The sequence below is a fragment of the Caretta caretta genome, chromosome 1 (assembly GCF_965140235.1).
Source record: "Caretta caretta isolate rCarCar2 chromosome 1, rCarCar1.hap1, whole genome shotgun sequence".
Taxonomy (NCBI): Eukaryota; Metazoa; Chordata; order Testudines; family Cheloniidae; genus Caretta; species Caretta caretta.
The window spans coordinates 264,467,940-264,483,686 of record NC_134206.1 but is presented as its reverse complement, the minus strand read 5'-3'; the positions used below and the strand labels follow the sequence as shown (position 1 = coordinate 264,483,686).

The window sequence follows — 15,747 nt, the reverse complement described above, 5'->3', positions numbered from 1 at the left end:
CCACCACCTCCCTAGGTAACGCATTCCAGTGTTTCACCACCCTCCGAGTGAAAAAGTTTTTCCTAATATCCAACCTAAACCTCCCCCACTGCAACTTGAGACCATTACTCCTTGACCTGTCCTCTTCCACCACTGAGAATAGTCTAGAACCATCCTCTCTGGAACTACCTCTGAGGTAGTTGAAAGCAGCTATCAAATCCCCCCTCATTCTTCTCTTCTGCAGACTAAACAATCCCAGTTCCCTCAGCCTCTCCTCATAACTCATGTGTTCCAGACCCCTAACCATTTTTGTTGCCCTTCGCTGGACTCTCTCCAATTTATCCACATCCTTCTTGTAGTGCGGGGCCCAAAACTGGACACAGTACTCCAGATGAGGCCTCACCAATGTCGAATAGAGGGGGACGATCACGTCCCTCGATCTGCTCGCTATGCCCCTACTTATACATCCCAAAATGCCATTGGCCTTCTTGGCAACAAGGGCACACTGCTGACTCATATCCAGCTTCTCGTCCACTGTCACCCCTAGGTCCTTTTCCGCAGATGCAGAGCAGTGTTATCCTGATCCAGAGAAAGTTCAGTGCTCTAGGACTGTTAATCAACACAGAAAAATTTCCCCTCTCTCCGGTCCAGAAGATAGAGTTCATAGGGGCTGTACAGGATCCATCTCAATCCAGGGCCTTTCTTCTGCAGTACAGGTTCTAGGCAATTTGATCAATTCTTCTTTGAGTGCTTGCTCATGTCTGTTCTACATTAGGTTTAGGGTGTGCATGCCACGTGCACCATTGCCTGAGATTTTTCATTCAGTGGTATCCGTCGGGCCGGCTTTATCACCCTCTGGTGCTGTGTGCTCATGTGCCAGTGTAAGGGGCGCTGCCAGCCATGCACCCTCTCAGTTCCTTGTAATTGCCTGGGGCAGTTGCTAGAACAACCCCTCTTGCTTCAGGAAGGCACCTTCTCAGTGTTTTTTTTTTGGGGGGGGGGGTGGGATTGTTTCATAATTTGTTAGTTTAACAACTGGTACTGTTCATCATTCCCAGTGCCGAGGAAGAAGCAGAAAAAGCAGCACGCTGACAGTGGGCACTCACCAGTGCAGAAGAAGCATAAGCATGGGGAAGGCAGCGGAGTGCAACCCATGTCAGGCCACTCCTCCACACTCAATCCTACGATGGCACCATCAACTCTGCCGAGAGCGCTGAGTCCGGAGTGGGATTCTCTAACACTCAGAAGCCACTGTGGCACCAGCGGTCTGATGGTTCCATTGACCCTGGAGGCCTTTGCGCTGGCCAGGGATTTACTTTCACTTCTGGTTCCCCCCCCCCCCCACCCCCAACTCTGATGGAACAGCCTGTGGCTCCAGTGTCTGTGAGCAGGAAGGAGAATGGTGCTAAGAGCTCCTTCCCAGGACCTTCTGGGGCAAGCAGACCATGATACTGTTGTTGCAGCCATCTCTGGTCCACTGCTGGTCCCCGGCCTCCGGGCACTGAATGGAGAGTGATACTGCTCCACCATGGTCACTGAGGGAGGACCCTTAATATGAGTCCAAAGGGGAACTATACGTTCAGCCTAAGGACTACCACCAGTACCCAACCTATGAACTGTTGGACCTTGGTGCGGGTCCCCTGCCGGCACCAGGCCAATGGGTCAATGGCCACTGGAACCCCATGGGTTTTCCACCAGTACCATGTCTTCCCTCCCATTGATCATATTTGGTGGTTTCCTAGATGCAGGCTACCGCCCCTTCCTGCTCAGCACCAGACACCGACTCCGGTACCAACCCCAATACTGATGTTCAGGATGTGGCTTCCGTGGATGTTATTGAGGCTGAGGAAGAGGAAGGAGCCCCTTCTCCAGTGCAGGCCTCCTCCTCCTCCCCAGATGAGGCCATCTCTGGACAAAGTACCTCCCTTCTGTAGGATGACTTCAGGGTCCATCAGGATGTTTTGCAGTGGGTAGCAACTCACCTGGGAGTAGAGATTGAGGATCTTAAGGAATCATCCAACAGCATTATTGACATTCTGGCTGCAGTAAATCTTGCAAGACCATGGCCAATTGTCAGCCAAACCTTGCCTGCCTTAACCTAACTGTGTGGATGTTACATGGTTTGAAACCAGAGGAGCAGGCCTGTTCGGACCAAGTTAAACATGTCTTGCTAGGTAGCAGGAAGCCATCCACTAGGAGTATCTACCTGGCCAAATGGAAGCACTTCTCGATATGGCGTCGCATTGAGGCCTTCCTCTGACCCAGTCTTCCCTTCAGGCTATTTTGCTCCATTGAAAAATAGTTGCTATTAGTTCAGTAGTAGTTCAGATGGTTGTTCCATCTGAATCAATGAGGTCTGGCCCATGCATCTATCAAAGTGTACTTGGATGCAATCTCAGCCTTCCACCTGCCTGTGAACAGCAAGTCTGTACAGTTCTCTCACAAGATGACAGTCCAGTTTCTCCAAGGCCTGGAGAGACACTATCCTCAGATCCGTGAGCCTATCCCTCCATGGGACTTTAACCTGCTTTTGTCAAGGCTCACGGGCCCCCCCTTTGAACTGCTAGTGTCATGCCCTCTACTTTTCTACTGGAAAGTCGCCTTCCTGGTAGCAATCATCTCAGCTAGAAGGGTTTCTAAAATCAGGGCCTTAACATCAAAACCACCATACACAGTATTCTTCAAGGACAAGGTCCAACTGTGCACCCAACTTTCCTGCAAAAGGTGTTTTCACAATTCTGTAGCAACCAGGCTATTTTCTTGCTGTCTGCTTCCTGAAGCCTCACAAGAACTCTGAGGAGTGGTGACTGTACTCACTGGAGGTTAGGCGTGCCCTTGCCTTCTATATTGAGAGGACTAAACCCTTTCGCAAATCAACGCAGCTCTTTGTAGCAGTAGCAGAAAGGATGAAAGGGCTTCCAGTATCAGCCCAGAGGATCTCGTCCTGGATAATCTCCTGTATTCAGGATTGCTTCAAGCAGGTGAACGTCACACCTCTGGCTATTCTAATCACTGACTCCGTGAGATCTCATGCCTCTTCAGAGGCTTTCCTTGCTCAAGTCCCAGTCCAAGACATCGCCGGGCATCAACTTGGTCTTTGGTGCACACCTTAGCATCCCACTGCGCCATCACCCAACAAACTTGAGATGACACCAGGTTCAGAAGAGCAGTGTTGCAGTCAGCCTGTCTGTGAACTCCGAGCCCAGCTCCTAAGGTACTGCTTGTGAGTCACCTAACATGGAATGGACATGAGCAAGCACTCGAAGAAAAAACAGTTACTAACCTTCCGTAACTGTTGTTCTTCGAGATGTGTTGCTCATGTCTATTCCCTAGTACTCCCTCCTATTCCTCTGTCAGAGTTGACCGTCAGTAAGGAACTGAGAGGGTGAGTGGCTGGCAATGCCCCTTATACCGGTGCATGAGTGCACATCACCAGAGGGTGCAAGAGCCGGCCCAATGAGTACCATGGAGGGAAAAATCTCCGGCAAAGGTGTACAAAGCATGCAGCATGCACACACCTAACCTAACGTGGGATGGACGTGAACAACACATCTTGAAGAGCAACAGTTTAGGAAGGTTAATAACCGTTTTCTATAGATCTGAAGGCTTGCCCAGTCACAACAGCAGGAAACTGTTTGAGGCTTCTGGTTCACATGGCTTCTTGCACCTATATGGTTCAATGTGCCAGAAAGCAACTCTGATCTCTGAGGGGCTGGCAGATATCAGTCTACTTACCAAGCCTCCATCAGTTAGACTTGGTGGTAAGAGTATTCACCCATGCCCTTACCTCCCTAGATTGGTGGACAGATCCAGCCAACGTATCTGTAGATGTTCTCTTTGCCTGCTTACAGCCAACTCTCATGCTAGTGACAGAGTCCACCTGGGTTCTCTACAAACACAGGGTCTATGGTCCTTTACACGTCAATGTCAGAGAGCTGAAAGTTGTCAGACTGATGTGCCAGGTATTTCTATTGCAGATCAGGGAAGCAGCCTTTTAGTCCTTACAAACAACCTCAACAAGCAGGAGGGAGCTAGCTCTTTGCCACTCTGTCAAGAAATGACTTTATTCTGAGAGCTCTGTATTGCCATCTTAGTAGATCTAGAAGCATCTTAGCTGCCAGATGTACAGAATGACCTAGCAGATAAATGAGTCACCATGACTGGTCTCTTTGCCCAGATGTGACCAGATACATCTTCTGTCTCTGGGGGTTTCCCCAAGTGGACCTATTTGCAACAAAAGCCAACAAAGTGTCAGCAGTTCTGCTCCCTTAAGGATCACAACCCAGGTTCCATAAGATGCCTTTTTAATGACATGGTCAGGCAGGCTTCTCTGTGCTTTTTGATCAGTCCCACTCATTCACAGGATATTGTCAAAAATAAGACAGGACCAGGCCAGAGTCATACCTATAGTGCCAGCATGGGCCCATCAGCACTGGTTCTCCACTCTTGTGGTGCTGTCAGTGAAATCTCAAATTTCACTGCCACTAGACTAACCTAATCTCCAAGATCACGGTTGCCCACTCCACCCAAACGTACAATCACTTAACTGCATGGATCCTCCTGGCTAGACACTAGAGAGCAGACTTGCTCGAAAGATGTTCAGGAGGTCCACATTCTACAAGAGATACTTACCTTGCTAAATGGAGGCATTTCTCTACCTTGTTTCACCAGAACGGGGTATCACTGACCAGTGCTTCACTTCAACATATTCTGGACTACTACTTATTCTTGAAACTCAAAGGTTTGGTGGTTAGTTCCATCAAAGTATATGTGGCTGCTATTTCACGTGTTCCATCCTAAAGTGGACAATCACTCTATTTTCTCCAGTGACATGTCCATAAGACTTTTAAAGGGTTTAGTCAAATTATACCCGCAAGTACAAGACCCCGTTCCCCTGTGGGATCTAAACTTAGTGTAGTCAAGACTTAAGGGTCCCCCATTTGAACCATTCACTACCTGTTTGCTGCTGCATCTGTCAATTAAGGTGTCATTTTTGGTAGTCATTACCTCGGCCAAAAGAGTAGGAGAGCTGAGGGCAGTAATGTAGGGACCTCCATATACAATCTTCTTTAAGCAGAAAGTTTACCTACCTCCTCATTCAAAGTTTGTCCCAAAGATAGTTTCCTCTTCCCTCATCAAACAGCCAATTTATATGCCTGTATTCTACTCAAAACCATTGTACAACCAGGGAGGAAGAGTGCTTGCATACCTTGGGTGTTGAAAAACCTTGGTGTTTTGCCTGGTCAGAACCAGACACTTTCATAAATCCTCCCAGCTGTTCGTAATAGTAGCAAACAGAGTAAGAGGTCCATCAGTCTTCACCCAGAGAATTTTTTCCTGGATTGCATACTTCATATTAGCATGCTATGACTTGGTTAATGTCATTGCATTCATAAAGTCACAGCTCATTCGACAAGGTCACAGTCAGCCTCAGCAGCCTTTCTGCCACAAGGCCCAACTGCAGACATTTGTAGAAAGGCAACATGAACCTTGGTCCACACATTTGCCTTCTGCAGTGCTAGGGCTCAAGATTCCAGAGATGATGCTACAGTGGGGCAAATTGTTCTCCAATATTTATTGAAATATACTCCGATCCCACTTCCTGTCTTACAGCTTGTGAATCACGAAGAGGGGAATGCACATGTGCAATAACTTGAAGAAAAAATGGTTACTAACCTGTTCCATAACTGTTGTTCTTTGAGATGTGTTGAACGTGTCCATTCCACAACCTGGTCTTCTACCTCTCTCTATTGAAGGAAGAGAGGAAAGAAGGAATGGAGGAGGACTGGGGTGGCTCTGCCCTTTATACCTGTATGCAATGGCATGCAGCAGCAGAGCTTCGCCCAATGGGTGCTGCTGAAGGAAAATGTTTCTGACGGCTGTGCACAGGGCTCACTGACACCAAGAGCAGAATGAACACGTGCAATACATTTTGAAGAACAACAGTTTCAGAACAGGTTAGTATTGCTTTTTGGTGAGGAGGGGAGAGAATCAGGTTCTTGTTTTGTTTCTGAAACTCTGTAAAACTGAGTAAACTTTTCGTATGAAACAAAGTAAGAGTAAAATCTTTAGATGTCTAGTATCTTTGAAATAAGAATGTTTAATTTTCAACCAAGGAACTGTTTGCATCTCTCTCACATGAGTTGTTTGGTTGGATCTTAGGTTAGCACAAGCTAATTTAAGAGTTGTCTTTTTTCACTTTTGAATGTCAATAAGTGGATCAAGTGTAGTAATATAGGACATTGTGAATCTTGTGAACTGAATCAGTAGACCTTTAGCACACAATTATCTATAATTGTTGCATTTCAGAGGGCTGGGTGTGGAGGAAAATATGAATGAGAAATGACATTAAAGTTATATAATGCTGTGTTGCTTTCATGAATGTGATGAAATCGATTTGCTTTAAAATGTTCTAAATGCAACTTTTTACACTTACTTTCTTGGAGTACCTGCATTAACTACTTACAATACTGTATAGCACACATGTATTGGGAGGGGCTAGTTAGCAGTTTCACTAAACAATATTTTATTTTAATTCCTTGCTATCCTTTTATTTTATTTTTATATTTTAAGGGTCAAGATGGACAGCACAGAAGAACCTCAGAAAAAAGTCTTTAAGGCCCGAAAAACAATGAGAGTAAGCGATCGGCAACAACTTGAGGCTGTCTATAAGGTCAAAGAGGAGCTGTTGAAGACCACTGAAATTAAACTGTTAAATGGCAAACATGAAAATGGAGATTCTGATCTAAATTCCCCTTTAAGCAACACAGACTGCATGGAGGACAAAAAGGAGTTTAATGGTTTAGTGGATATATGTCTTGACCCTGAAGAAGGGAGAACTGAAAGTGAGGAAATCTCTGATGTCAAAAGTCCTGCTGTCAGGGCAGAGAACAAAGATGGTGACCTAGATTGCAAACCTGAAACATTGTCTCCAGAGAATGTTATCTCTGAACAAGAGCAGGAGGATCTTATCATTGCTTCAGTCTCTGAGGGTGGAAATCAGGTACTTGATAACAAAAAAGATGATGACCTTCACGAAGAACACAGAATAAAACATAGTTTGGACCAAAGAGAGACAGAGAGCCCATCTGAAGGTGAAAGCAAAGTAAGCTGTGATGTTAATGACTCTTCAGAAGAGAAAGCAGAAACAAATGAATTAGCTGTTAGTTCTGATCTACCTGTTGAAGAAGAAAAAAGTGCTGAAGAAGAGGTTGTTGATGAAGATACTGTTGGAGAAGAGGCTATATCTAGCAGTATGGAAACTGACCAGGAACCAAAGGATGAAGGAGACCAATCTGCATATCTTCCAGAAACCACCATTGAAAAGTCAGTAGAAGAACCAAGCGAGAACATCTTGGAAAACACAGACTCTATGGAGACGGATGAAATAATTCCAATTTTGGAAAAGCTGGCCCCAGCTGAAGATGAACTATGTTGTTTTTCTAAAACTTCCCTGCTTCCAGTGGATGACACAAGCCCAGATTTGGAAGATAAAATGGAGAACTCTTTGGGTTCACCATCCAAACACGAAATCAGTGAAAGTTTGCCTAAAGAAGCTTTCTTAGTACTCTCTGATGAAGAGGAGCCGTGTGGTGAGAAAGAGGAGGATGCTGAAGTGGTACTACCAAACAAGACAAGTCCTCCAGGTTAGACACTGTTTTTGTTGTAGTTGTGGTCCAAATATGAGATTTTCATTCACCTATTTGATAAAATAGATTGATGTCTTGGTATACTGATTAATGACATGGACAGAATTTCAGCTTTCAGTTGTATATTTTGGGAGATTTTTCAGTTTATTCCATATTTGTAAGAACTTATTTTAATTAAGTCTTTTAAGAGAGCATCAAATTCAGAACAATTTTTGTTGTGATAATTCATGGGGTAAGGCCATTGTTAATAAAGTAATGAGCTTTGCAGAAGAAAAATGATGAACTTTGCCAATTTTGAGTTTCTTCTTAAAATATGAATAGCTGATTTAAGCAGAGCAATTAATTGAGCAGCCATCAGAAGAACAAGTTGAAAGTACTAATAAATGTCTTGACTAGGTTCAAGCTCTGCTTAGGTACAGTGGAAAGGTTTGGGTGAAATGTCAGGCAGCCTTTGCATGGCCCTGGCAGAAGTTAAAGGTGCAAGGGTCATGCTTTAATTAATACCATTGATGTAAGGCCTGGCTTCAGTGCTCCCCTTTCTTGCAACGTGCACAATATACCCCTTCCCTCACATTACAGTGGGGAGGAGATCCGGAAGGAGGCAGTGGAGTTGACACAGTCACCTCCACCTGCTGTATCCCAGTTAGGGATTCTCTAGGGACAATTTGATTGCCTCAGGTTTATTTTGTCATGCTTAATTTATCGTACAAATATTGAAATACAGCAGAAATAATTTTTTTAAAATATATGCATCGTTCTACTGCTGCTCCTCCACTTGCATGCCCAAAATGGAGGACAAAGGTATAAACTGAAAAACTGAGATTACCCCAGCACAGGTAATTGAAAAATTTAACAGCACTCCAAAACCGGAATGATCTCTCTCAAAAATGATGGTGGGTTGAGATTTAAACCTTTAGTTACAGTGCTTAAGATGAAGTTTTGTTGCTGTTTTAAAAAAAAAAGAAGAAGAAAGAAAAAAAAACACTCCAGAGATGCATAATTAAAGATGGATCTAAGTTGGAGAAAAATATACGTAATGTATGGGATTGATAGAACCAGGTTTTTGGGAATATGGTTTGCAGCTCTGCCTTTCTTGTTAAAGTGGATGTTACAAATATTAGAGACAATGCAGTGACTGAGAACCCCAAAAATATGGGAACTAGAAAATCCTGGCTAATGAAAATAATTAGAGAGGCAGTGAACCAAAGTTATTTCTACTTGAGATCAATGGGGCGTTGCCAGAAATGACTTCAGTGAATAAGGAACCATATACCACTTTTAGAAGATGATAGTCTAGAGACTCTACCAGGCTAGTCATAATTTACTATTTCTGTAGTACCTAAAACAGTATGAGATGTTCCAGAGATGTAGGAAAACAGGTGGTTGTCTCAAATAAGTTGCAGTCTAAATGGAAAACTTACTGATCAGAGCTGGAAGGCAACAAAAAAACTATTATATTAATGTCAAATAAAAGAACAAAAGAGCACACATTTAAGGGAATTAAGGGCCAAAAATGTAAGCCATTTAAGTAAATATCTTTACAAAGACTGTAGTTAACAATTGGAGTAAACTACCCTGTGTGGAGATAATCTGATTACAAATAAAATTTTTTTTGATAAAAGCATAACATTACTACTATTGTCCTAGAGCAGTGAATAGCACAACATTTAACAAAGCATAGGCATGAAGGACGATGCAAGGGGATGTGGAAGGTGTTAACAGCTTACTAATCTTACAATATGCAACATATGGCAGCATTGAAGGGGAGCTCAGTTTTCTGGAGTTTGGGAAACACTGAAATAATTAGAATAAAGAGTGTTAAAAAATATGTTGGATATTTGAAGGAAAGAAGAAAATAACTAAACATGCTAAGGCAACAGCAGTATTGGCATGTTGTTAATATCCTGGTCTTTTCCTCTTTTGGAATGCATATACTCCTATTTTACTTATTCTTCTCAGGTCTCATGTATCTTGAGAATGCTTGTGGTCTATAGTATTTTATGGATTAGCACATTTTGTGCTGTGTAGAAGACTCTGGAAAAGCTGTTCAAAGCAGTGTTCACAGAAAGGAAGGGATACGTGTTATCATATAATATTTAAACATTAGTTAGTTTCATTCTTCTAAAATAATGGAGGATTTAGCTCTCATTGACCATCTATCTTGAGAAATAGCTAACTTTCTAAAGTTTCCACTTTGCCAGTATGCATCAATGCATCAAGATGTTTAAAACTGTGAGCTGCCCAAGGCAGAGACTTGCCATTTTTATCTGTCTATAAGCTGCCATGTGCACCTGTGGTGTTATTTAAATAATTCTTGGGAAACTTCAGTGTCAACATACATGTGCCAAGGCTCTATTATGGGTTAGCCATTAATTGTCACTCATGTGAAGCTCTGAATAGTGCTTCATGGTGTGATTTACATCACAGTTATTCTATGCAGCTATTTCTTTTGTACAATTGAGTTGACTTGTCTTGATCATTGAGGGAGGATTTAACTGATGTTGGGCCTAATACATTCCAACAGGAATTTTTAAGTGTTGAGTATGCTAAGATCGTGTTGACTACGTGGATAAACTCTCTAATTATTTTGTTGATGTTGCAGACTCATGGTCTCTCTACCATGCACTGTGCTTATGCTGCATGGAATTATACCATGTAGAAGCATACACAAATAACTGGTTTCCCCTATGAACTATATAAGAACCACCATGTTTAAGGGCAAACTTAAAAAGACATCAGAAATCTCAGTGAAATGGTCAGGTTCCCACTAAATCTTTAAGACATCTGAAGAGGGGTAAGTGGGGTGTCCTTTCCAATGATATAACTTTCCCTGGTAATTTAAACTGCCTTTGCAGTCCCTTTTGAATTTGAAAGGAAAAGTTTTTGAATGGCAGTTCCCTCCTCCTTCTTGCCTACCCAGAATGGAGGAAATTCACCCAACCCTAGACTAAAAAGTAATGGGGGCTTATCTGCATTACTGTCTAGTTTGTGGTGAGAGGGGGTACTGACATAAGGAAAGAGAAGGAGGTCATTTGGCTCACGTTCACTTGGAGATGCTTTTTGGGAGTGGAATATCTCACTAATTCAGTGCAAGTTCTGGACAAAGAAGGAATCATTTTGGATGGGGAAAGCTGGGAATCCCAGATCCCCTCTCATATACACTATAAACATACTGCTGCATCCACAGGTAAAGCAGGAGGTGAAGCCTTAAAAACTATCCAGCTTCATTCCCTGCTCATGTTGTGGTCCCTAATATATAGAATTGCAGAAGCAAGTTCACGTATGTAAGACTTCAGGCTCATGCAGCAACTCGTCAACCCAAGATTCTTTCCGCACGCTCTCATAAGCCTCTTTGTTCATGCTGCTAAAGGCTTACAATGTATGGTTTTCCTGTGACTGTGGGAATGGAATCTCAACCCCAGGAGACAAGGGGCAATAGTGGGGCGGAGAAGAGTTGGGTTAAGAAAAAAAAAGTTAAAACGAAAAAAGACAAGAAGGAAAAAGAGAGGAACAGGGCAGGGGGTGGGGGAAGAGAACCCAGCAATTGTCAGGCATGGCATAAAAGGAACTTTTGGGGGGGGGGAAGAGGGGAGAAGAGATGTCCATTTGTCAACCTTTCCTGAAGGTTGGGGGGAGGGATAGCTCAGTGGTTTGAGCATTGGCCTGCTAAACCCAGGGTTGTGAGTTCAGTCCTTGAGGGGGGCCATTTAGGGATCTGGGGCAAAAATTGGGGATTGGTCCTGCTTTGAGCAGGGGATTGGACTAGATGACCTCCTGACGTTCCTTCCAACCCTGGTATTCTGTGATTCTAAGGGGGAGGGTTTCAACAAAGAGTTGAACTCCTTTTAACCTTCAGATAGCAATCTATTAACAAAGAAAAACTTTTGGTACCTAGCTCCCAGGGGGTGATTCTGATTTTCCCCAAAATTGAGAAAACCTCAAAGGTTTTGTGACATGAAACTCAAAACGCTTAGTGAATGTCACTTCTTTTATAAGCATATTTATTCCTCAGACATAAAAGGCACAGTTGTCAAATTAAATGCTTGCAACTTTGTAAATAAAACACAATGCACTAATCAAGTCTGCGGATTAATTAGTTAATTACTACTGGCATTGGTGCAACTAGAATTCATTTCTTACTGATATGCTGCACTCATGGGAGGGACACAAAGGGGGAGCACCAGCTAAAGATGGGGGGCACGTGACTCCTCACGTGACTTCTTCCTAGCCCAGGGCCATGCACTCTCCCCGTCCCTCCCTATGATCCATCCCACGTTACCTGTGGGGTGCTCTGACCTCGTGCTGCGCCAGAGACTTCTGAACCACAGGGCTCTCTGGAACTGCAGCAGTGAAAGGAACAGAATGTGGGGCCACTGGGTGCAGCTGTACCGCCCCCAGCCCTGTTCTCCAGCGGGGCTGCTGTTCAGACCCCAGTCAGGACTTGAGACGCAGCTGCATGGAAGGGCTGGGGGCGGGGATGGGGCGGTACAGCCGCGCTGGAGGAGCTGCTGGTGTAGGGCCACTGTTCTGCTTCTCCTGTATCTTTCCGGTATAGAGTACCGGCTATAAATATCTTACCGGTACAGCGGACCAGATCGCCATACTTGCACTATTGACTACAGTATTGGTCTTTTGTAGCTTCACTTAAATACAGATACACTTTCACCAAATTATTTTGATTTTCAGTACATGGCCTACTATCAAATCTTAACCAAACCAATCCAAATGTGCTAACATGTCCAGTCAGTACTTTGCTGGATGGACAGGAGCACTTGTCTCTTAAGGTACCACTATAGTCCAATAAAAAAAATTGTGGCGTTCAATGTCAGAGCCCTGGTCAGATGACTCAGTCGCAGGGGATTCAGGCTTCAGGGCTAAAAATTGCAGTGTAGATATTCGGGCTCAGACTGGAGCCATGGCTTTGAGTCCCACTCCTCACAGGGTTTCAAAGTCTGAGCTCAGCCTGATCACAAACATCTACACTGTAATTTTTAGCCCTGCAGCCTGAGTCCCACGAGCCTGAGTCAGCTGACCTGGGCCAGCTGCGGCCATGCTGTGAGTCTTTTGTTCTAATATATACATACCCTTAAATTTACAGAATTCCGAAGTCACTGTACTGTCTTCAGTGATTTAACTGTCATAATTTATCACCATTTTGATGCAATGAACTGTGAAACAGCCTCTTTCAGAAACATAGATTTGGAGTGGAATGCTGCATCTTCAATTTTAAATGATTGGAAATGAAGGAGGACTCTCAGGCTATATCTACACTACCACTTATGTTGGTATAACTTATGTTGCTCAAGGGTGTGAGTAAGCCACCTTCCTGAGCAACATAAGTTACACTGATACAGCGCTATGAACATACCTACTGCCACCCTGCTGCCAATTAAGCCAACGGGAGAGCTCTTCTGTAGGCTTAGAGTGGCTACAGTAGAGAGCTTACAGTGGTGCCGTAGCCTCAGAATTATGTCCTATCAGCCACATTTCAGCCTCTTTTCTGTTCTGGGCGCTACATACGACTTTTCTATTTGTGATCACTCATATTGACTAAATCATGGAAAGGTTCTGTGGTTTCTCTGGATATTTCTGGACTTTGCCTTGTATGGTTCTAGTTCTTTGTGATTAATTACATCAAGCTGGAGTTCCACTGAGACCACAACAATGGTTTTGTGTTCTGTAATCTTTCCAGGCCTTCAGAAACCATTTTAGTTGCTGTTTTAAACTTAATGTGGATTACCTTTAAATCAAAGATCCAGGGTCCCACTGCAAATTGCAGACTGTTTCTGATGATTGGATGTAAATATAGAAATAAATTTTTCCTGAGAATATTGGGATACTGGGACCTCAGTCCTTTTATTTATTTTATTTATTTTTCAGTCAGTCAATCAATCAAGCAGCTGATTATGATTACAGAAGAATAATTTAGCTTCCACAATATGATTTGAAACTGTTTTAAGTATGACTTCTGTTTCAGTGAGCTTTAAATAACGTGCTGAACACCCATTAACCAGAAGTTTAGAAAGATATCTAATCTTTTCCATTTTATTTCTGTTTTCTGTGCAATTGCCAGAGACCACCATATAATACTTTTCTCTGTATTCTTGGGTGGCATCTTCATCTATTTGGACACAACATTTTGCATTTTGCAGCTTTTTTTTCTTTTTTTTTTTTTTCTTTTCAGATAAAAAAACAGTAGTACAAAGTAAAAACACTCCATTTGCTGAAAGGGTGCTGTAGCCATTATTGGGTCATTTCTCATGCTTGACCAGCAATCTTGCATCAGGGTCAGTGTTTCTTTAATTTTTCCTCTCTACTCACTTGCCACATATCTAGTAGTCAACCCGTGAGTTTGAATATGTCTGAGAGGTATATTCAGAACGAAGTGCTTCAACCACTTTATTGCTTTTTTGCACTGTATTGAAGGTGGTGGTGATGTAAAAGTATGCTGCAATTCACTTACCAAGTTAAGACTTCACCTTTTCAGCTGATTTTTATGGCACAATCGGAGCATGCCATGGGTGTTGAAGATGAACAGAGGCTGCTCCTGAATGACGCTGGAGTTGAAGAGCTGCCGAAAGTACAGGAACAAGGATTTAAACTATCATTGGTGGCTGTTTCAATTATGATACTGACACAGAACATGTATGACTTGCAGGATCATCAAACTCAGTATTTTGCTCTTTGATTTCTGTGGGAAGAGTTCTGTTCATTGGTTCATTTGGTCTTAAAAATCTGAAGAAACATATTTTCTCTACAATTTGAGATGGGAATAAATGCTTTCTGTTTTTCTGAATAGCAATTCTTTAAACGGTTTACGTTTCATTTTTTGACAAATTATCTATTTTTTGTAACTTTGGTCCATTTAGTAGTCTGTTTGCTACCACTTCTTTCTACATAAATTCATACATTGATGTTAGTTAATCACTGAACACGAATTACCCATTTGCAGTATTGATCAGCAGCTTTCACATACGCTACAGTTAGAAAGAAAACAACCACTTAGTGAATTAAATACTGTAAAAACCATAGCCTGAAAATTGTGTTATCAGAAGCTCTGTCCACCTTCTAGAAGCTTTTAGATTCTTGCAAACCATGTCTCCCTAGCAGATTATAGCTCTACCCACTTTCCTCTTTTTCTGCTTCCAGTAACCATTGACTCCTCTCTTTAGATGTCAATGACTCTGTCCATTCCCTGTTCCTTTAGGCTTCTAGATCCTGCAAACACTTTTATACATGCTTAACTTTTGCTAAAAGTTAATCCCTTGTAGTCAATGAAACCCTTCATGCTAGTGTAAAATTACATACCTGCTTAAGTGTTTGCAGGATCAGGGCCATAGTTTTCAATATATGCCTATAATAGTTTTGTAAAATTCAAGTACCAATACTGGTAGTGGCATTAAAAAAACTCCTCATTTTACATTTTAGTTCATTGTACATTGTATCTAAAGTTTCAGTACCACAAATTTTCAAACCTGTTTTTCGAAACAGGCTATGATTCTCTCCTTGGATGTACAAACACTGTATCAAGTAGGAGTAAATATTGGAGCCTTCTACTTCATTCTCCTGTACCTGGAATTTTCTCAGGACTTCTTCGAGACCGTGTATGGCCTTACAGCCTTTGCCCTGAAGCCATTTGAAATCACAGGTTGGGTGTCCTGTGGATCCGACATCTGGGATGTTAGGTTTTTCCATGTGATGGTAGGAAAGTGTGAGGTGTAGGGCCTTGCCCCACTTCCTCCTCTTCCTGATCCTAAAATCTTCTCTTTATGTTCTCTCCCACCGTCCATCTCCACGCTTGATCCGTTTTTGTTGAATTACTTGGATCAGTACTTAGAGCTCTCCGATAAATTCCTCTGTTAAGTGTCCCTTGCTTCACTTTGTAAATTGAGTTCAAGTATAGTCTCTATGGGTGTTCCACCTCAGGATACATGCCCGCCTGTGCACTCTTGATCAGAGATTTTAGTTAGGAGTGTCCATGGATCCATGCCTGCACACAGTACACCCTCATGGTCTGATATGAGGCTTTGTAGGGAGGGACAGACCTGCCACGCCACTCCAGTACCTTCTCCACCACGTTTGACTTGAGATGGAATGTTGTGGTGTCTGCTGTTCACCT

At 42.9% G+C, this 15,747-nt stretch overlaps 1 protein-coding gene across 13 annotated transcripts in view; it reads left to right on the top strand.

Annotated features, from left to right (window-relative positions):
- The window catches only part of ATF7IP (activating transcription factor 7 interacting protein), a 166,667-nt gene that overhangs the window by 63,177 nt on the left and 87,743 nt on the right, over positions 1-15,747 (top strand). For 12 of the 13 annotated variants that reach the window (XM_048835346.2, XM_048835344.2, XM_048835336.2 and 9 more), the window contains one exon: positions 6,553-7,625. The exons of the other annotated variant lie outside the window; for it this stretch is intronic. In XM_048835346.2, coding sequence (XP_048691303.2) covers positions 6,560-7,625 — 1,066 coding nt within the window. In that variant the 5' untranslated portion in view covers positions 6,553-6,559. Of the gene's footprint in view, positions 1-6,552; positions 7,626-15,747 lie in introns of those variants that run through there. 13 annotated transcript variants of the gene reach the window in all.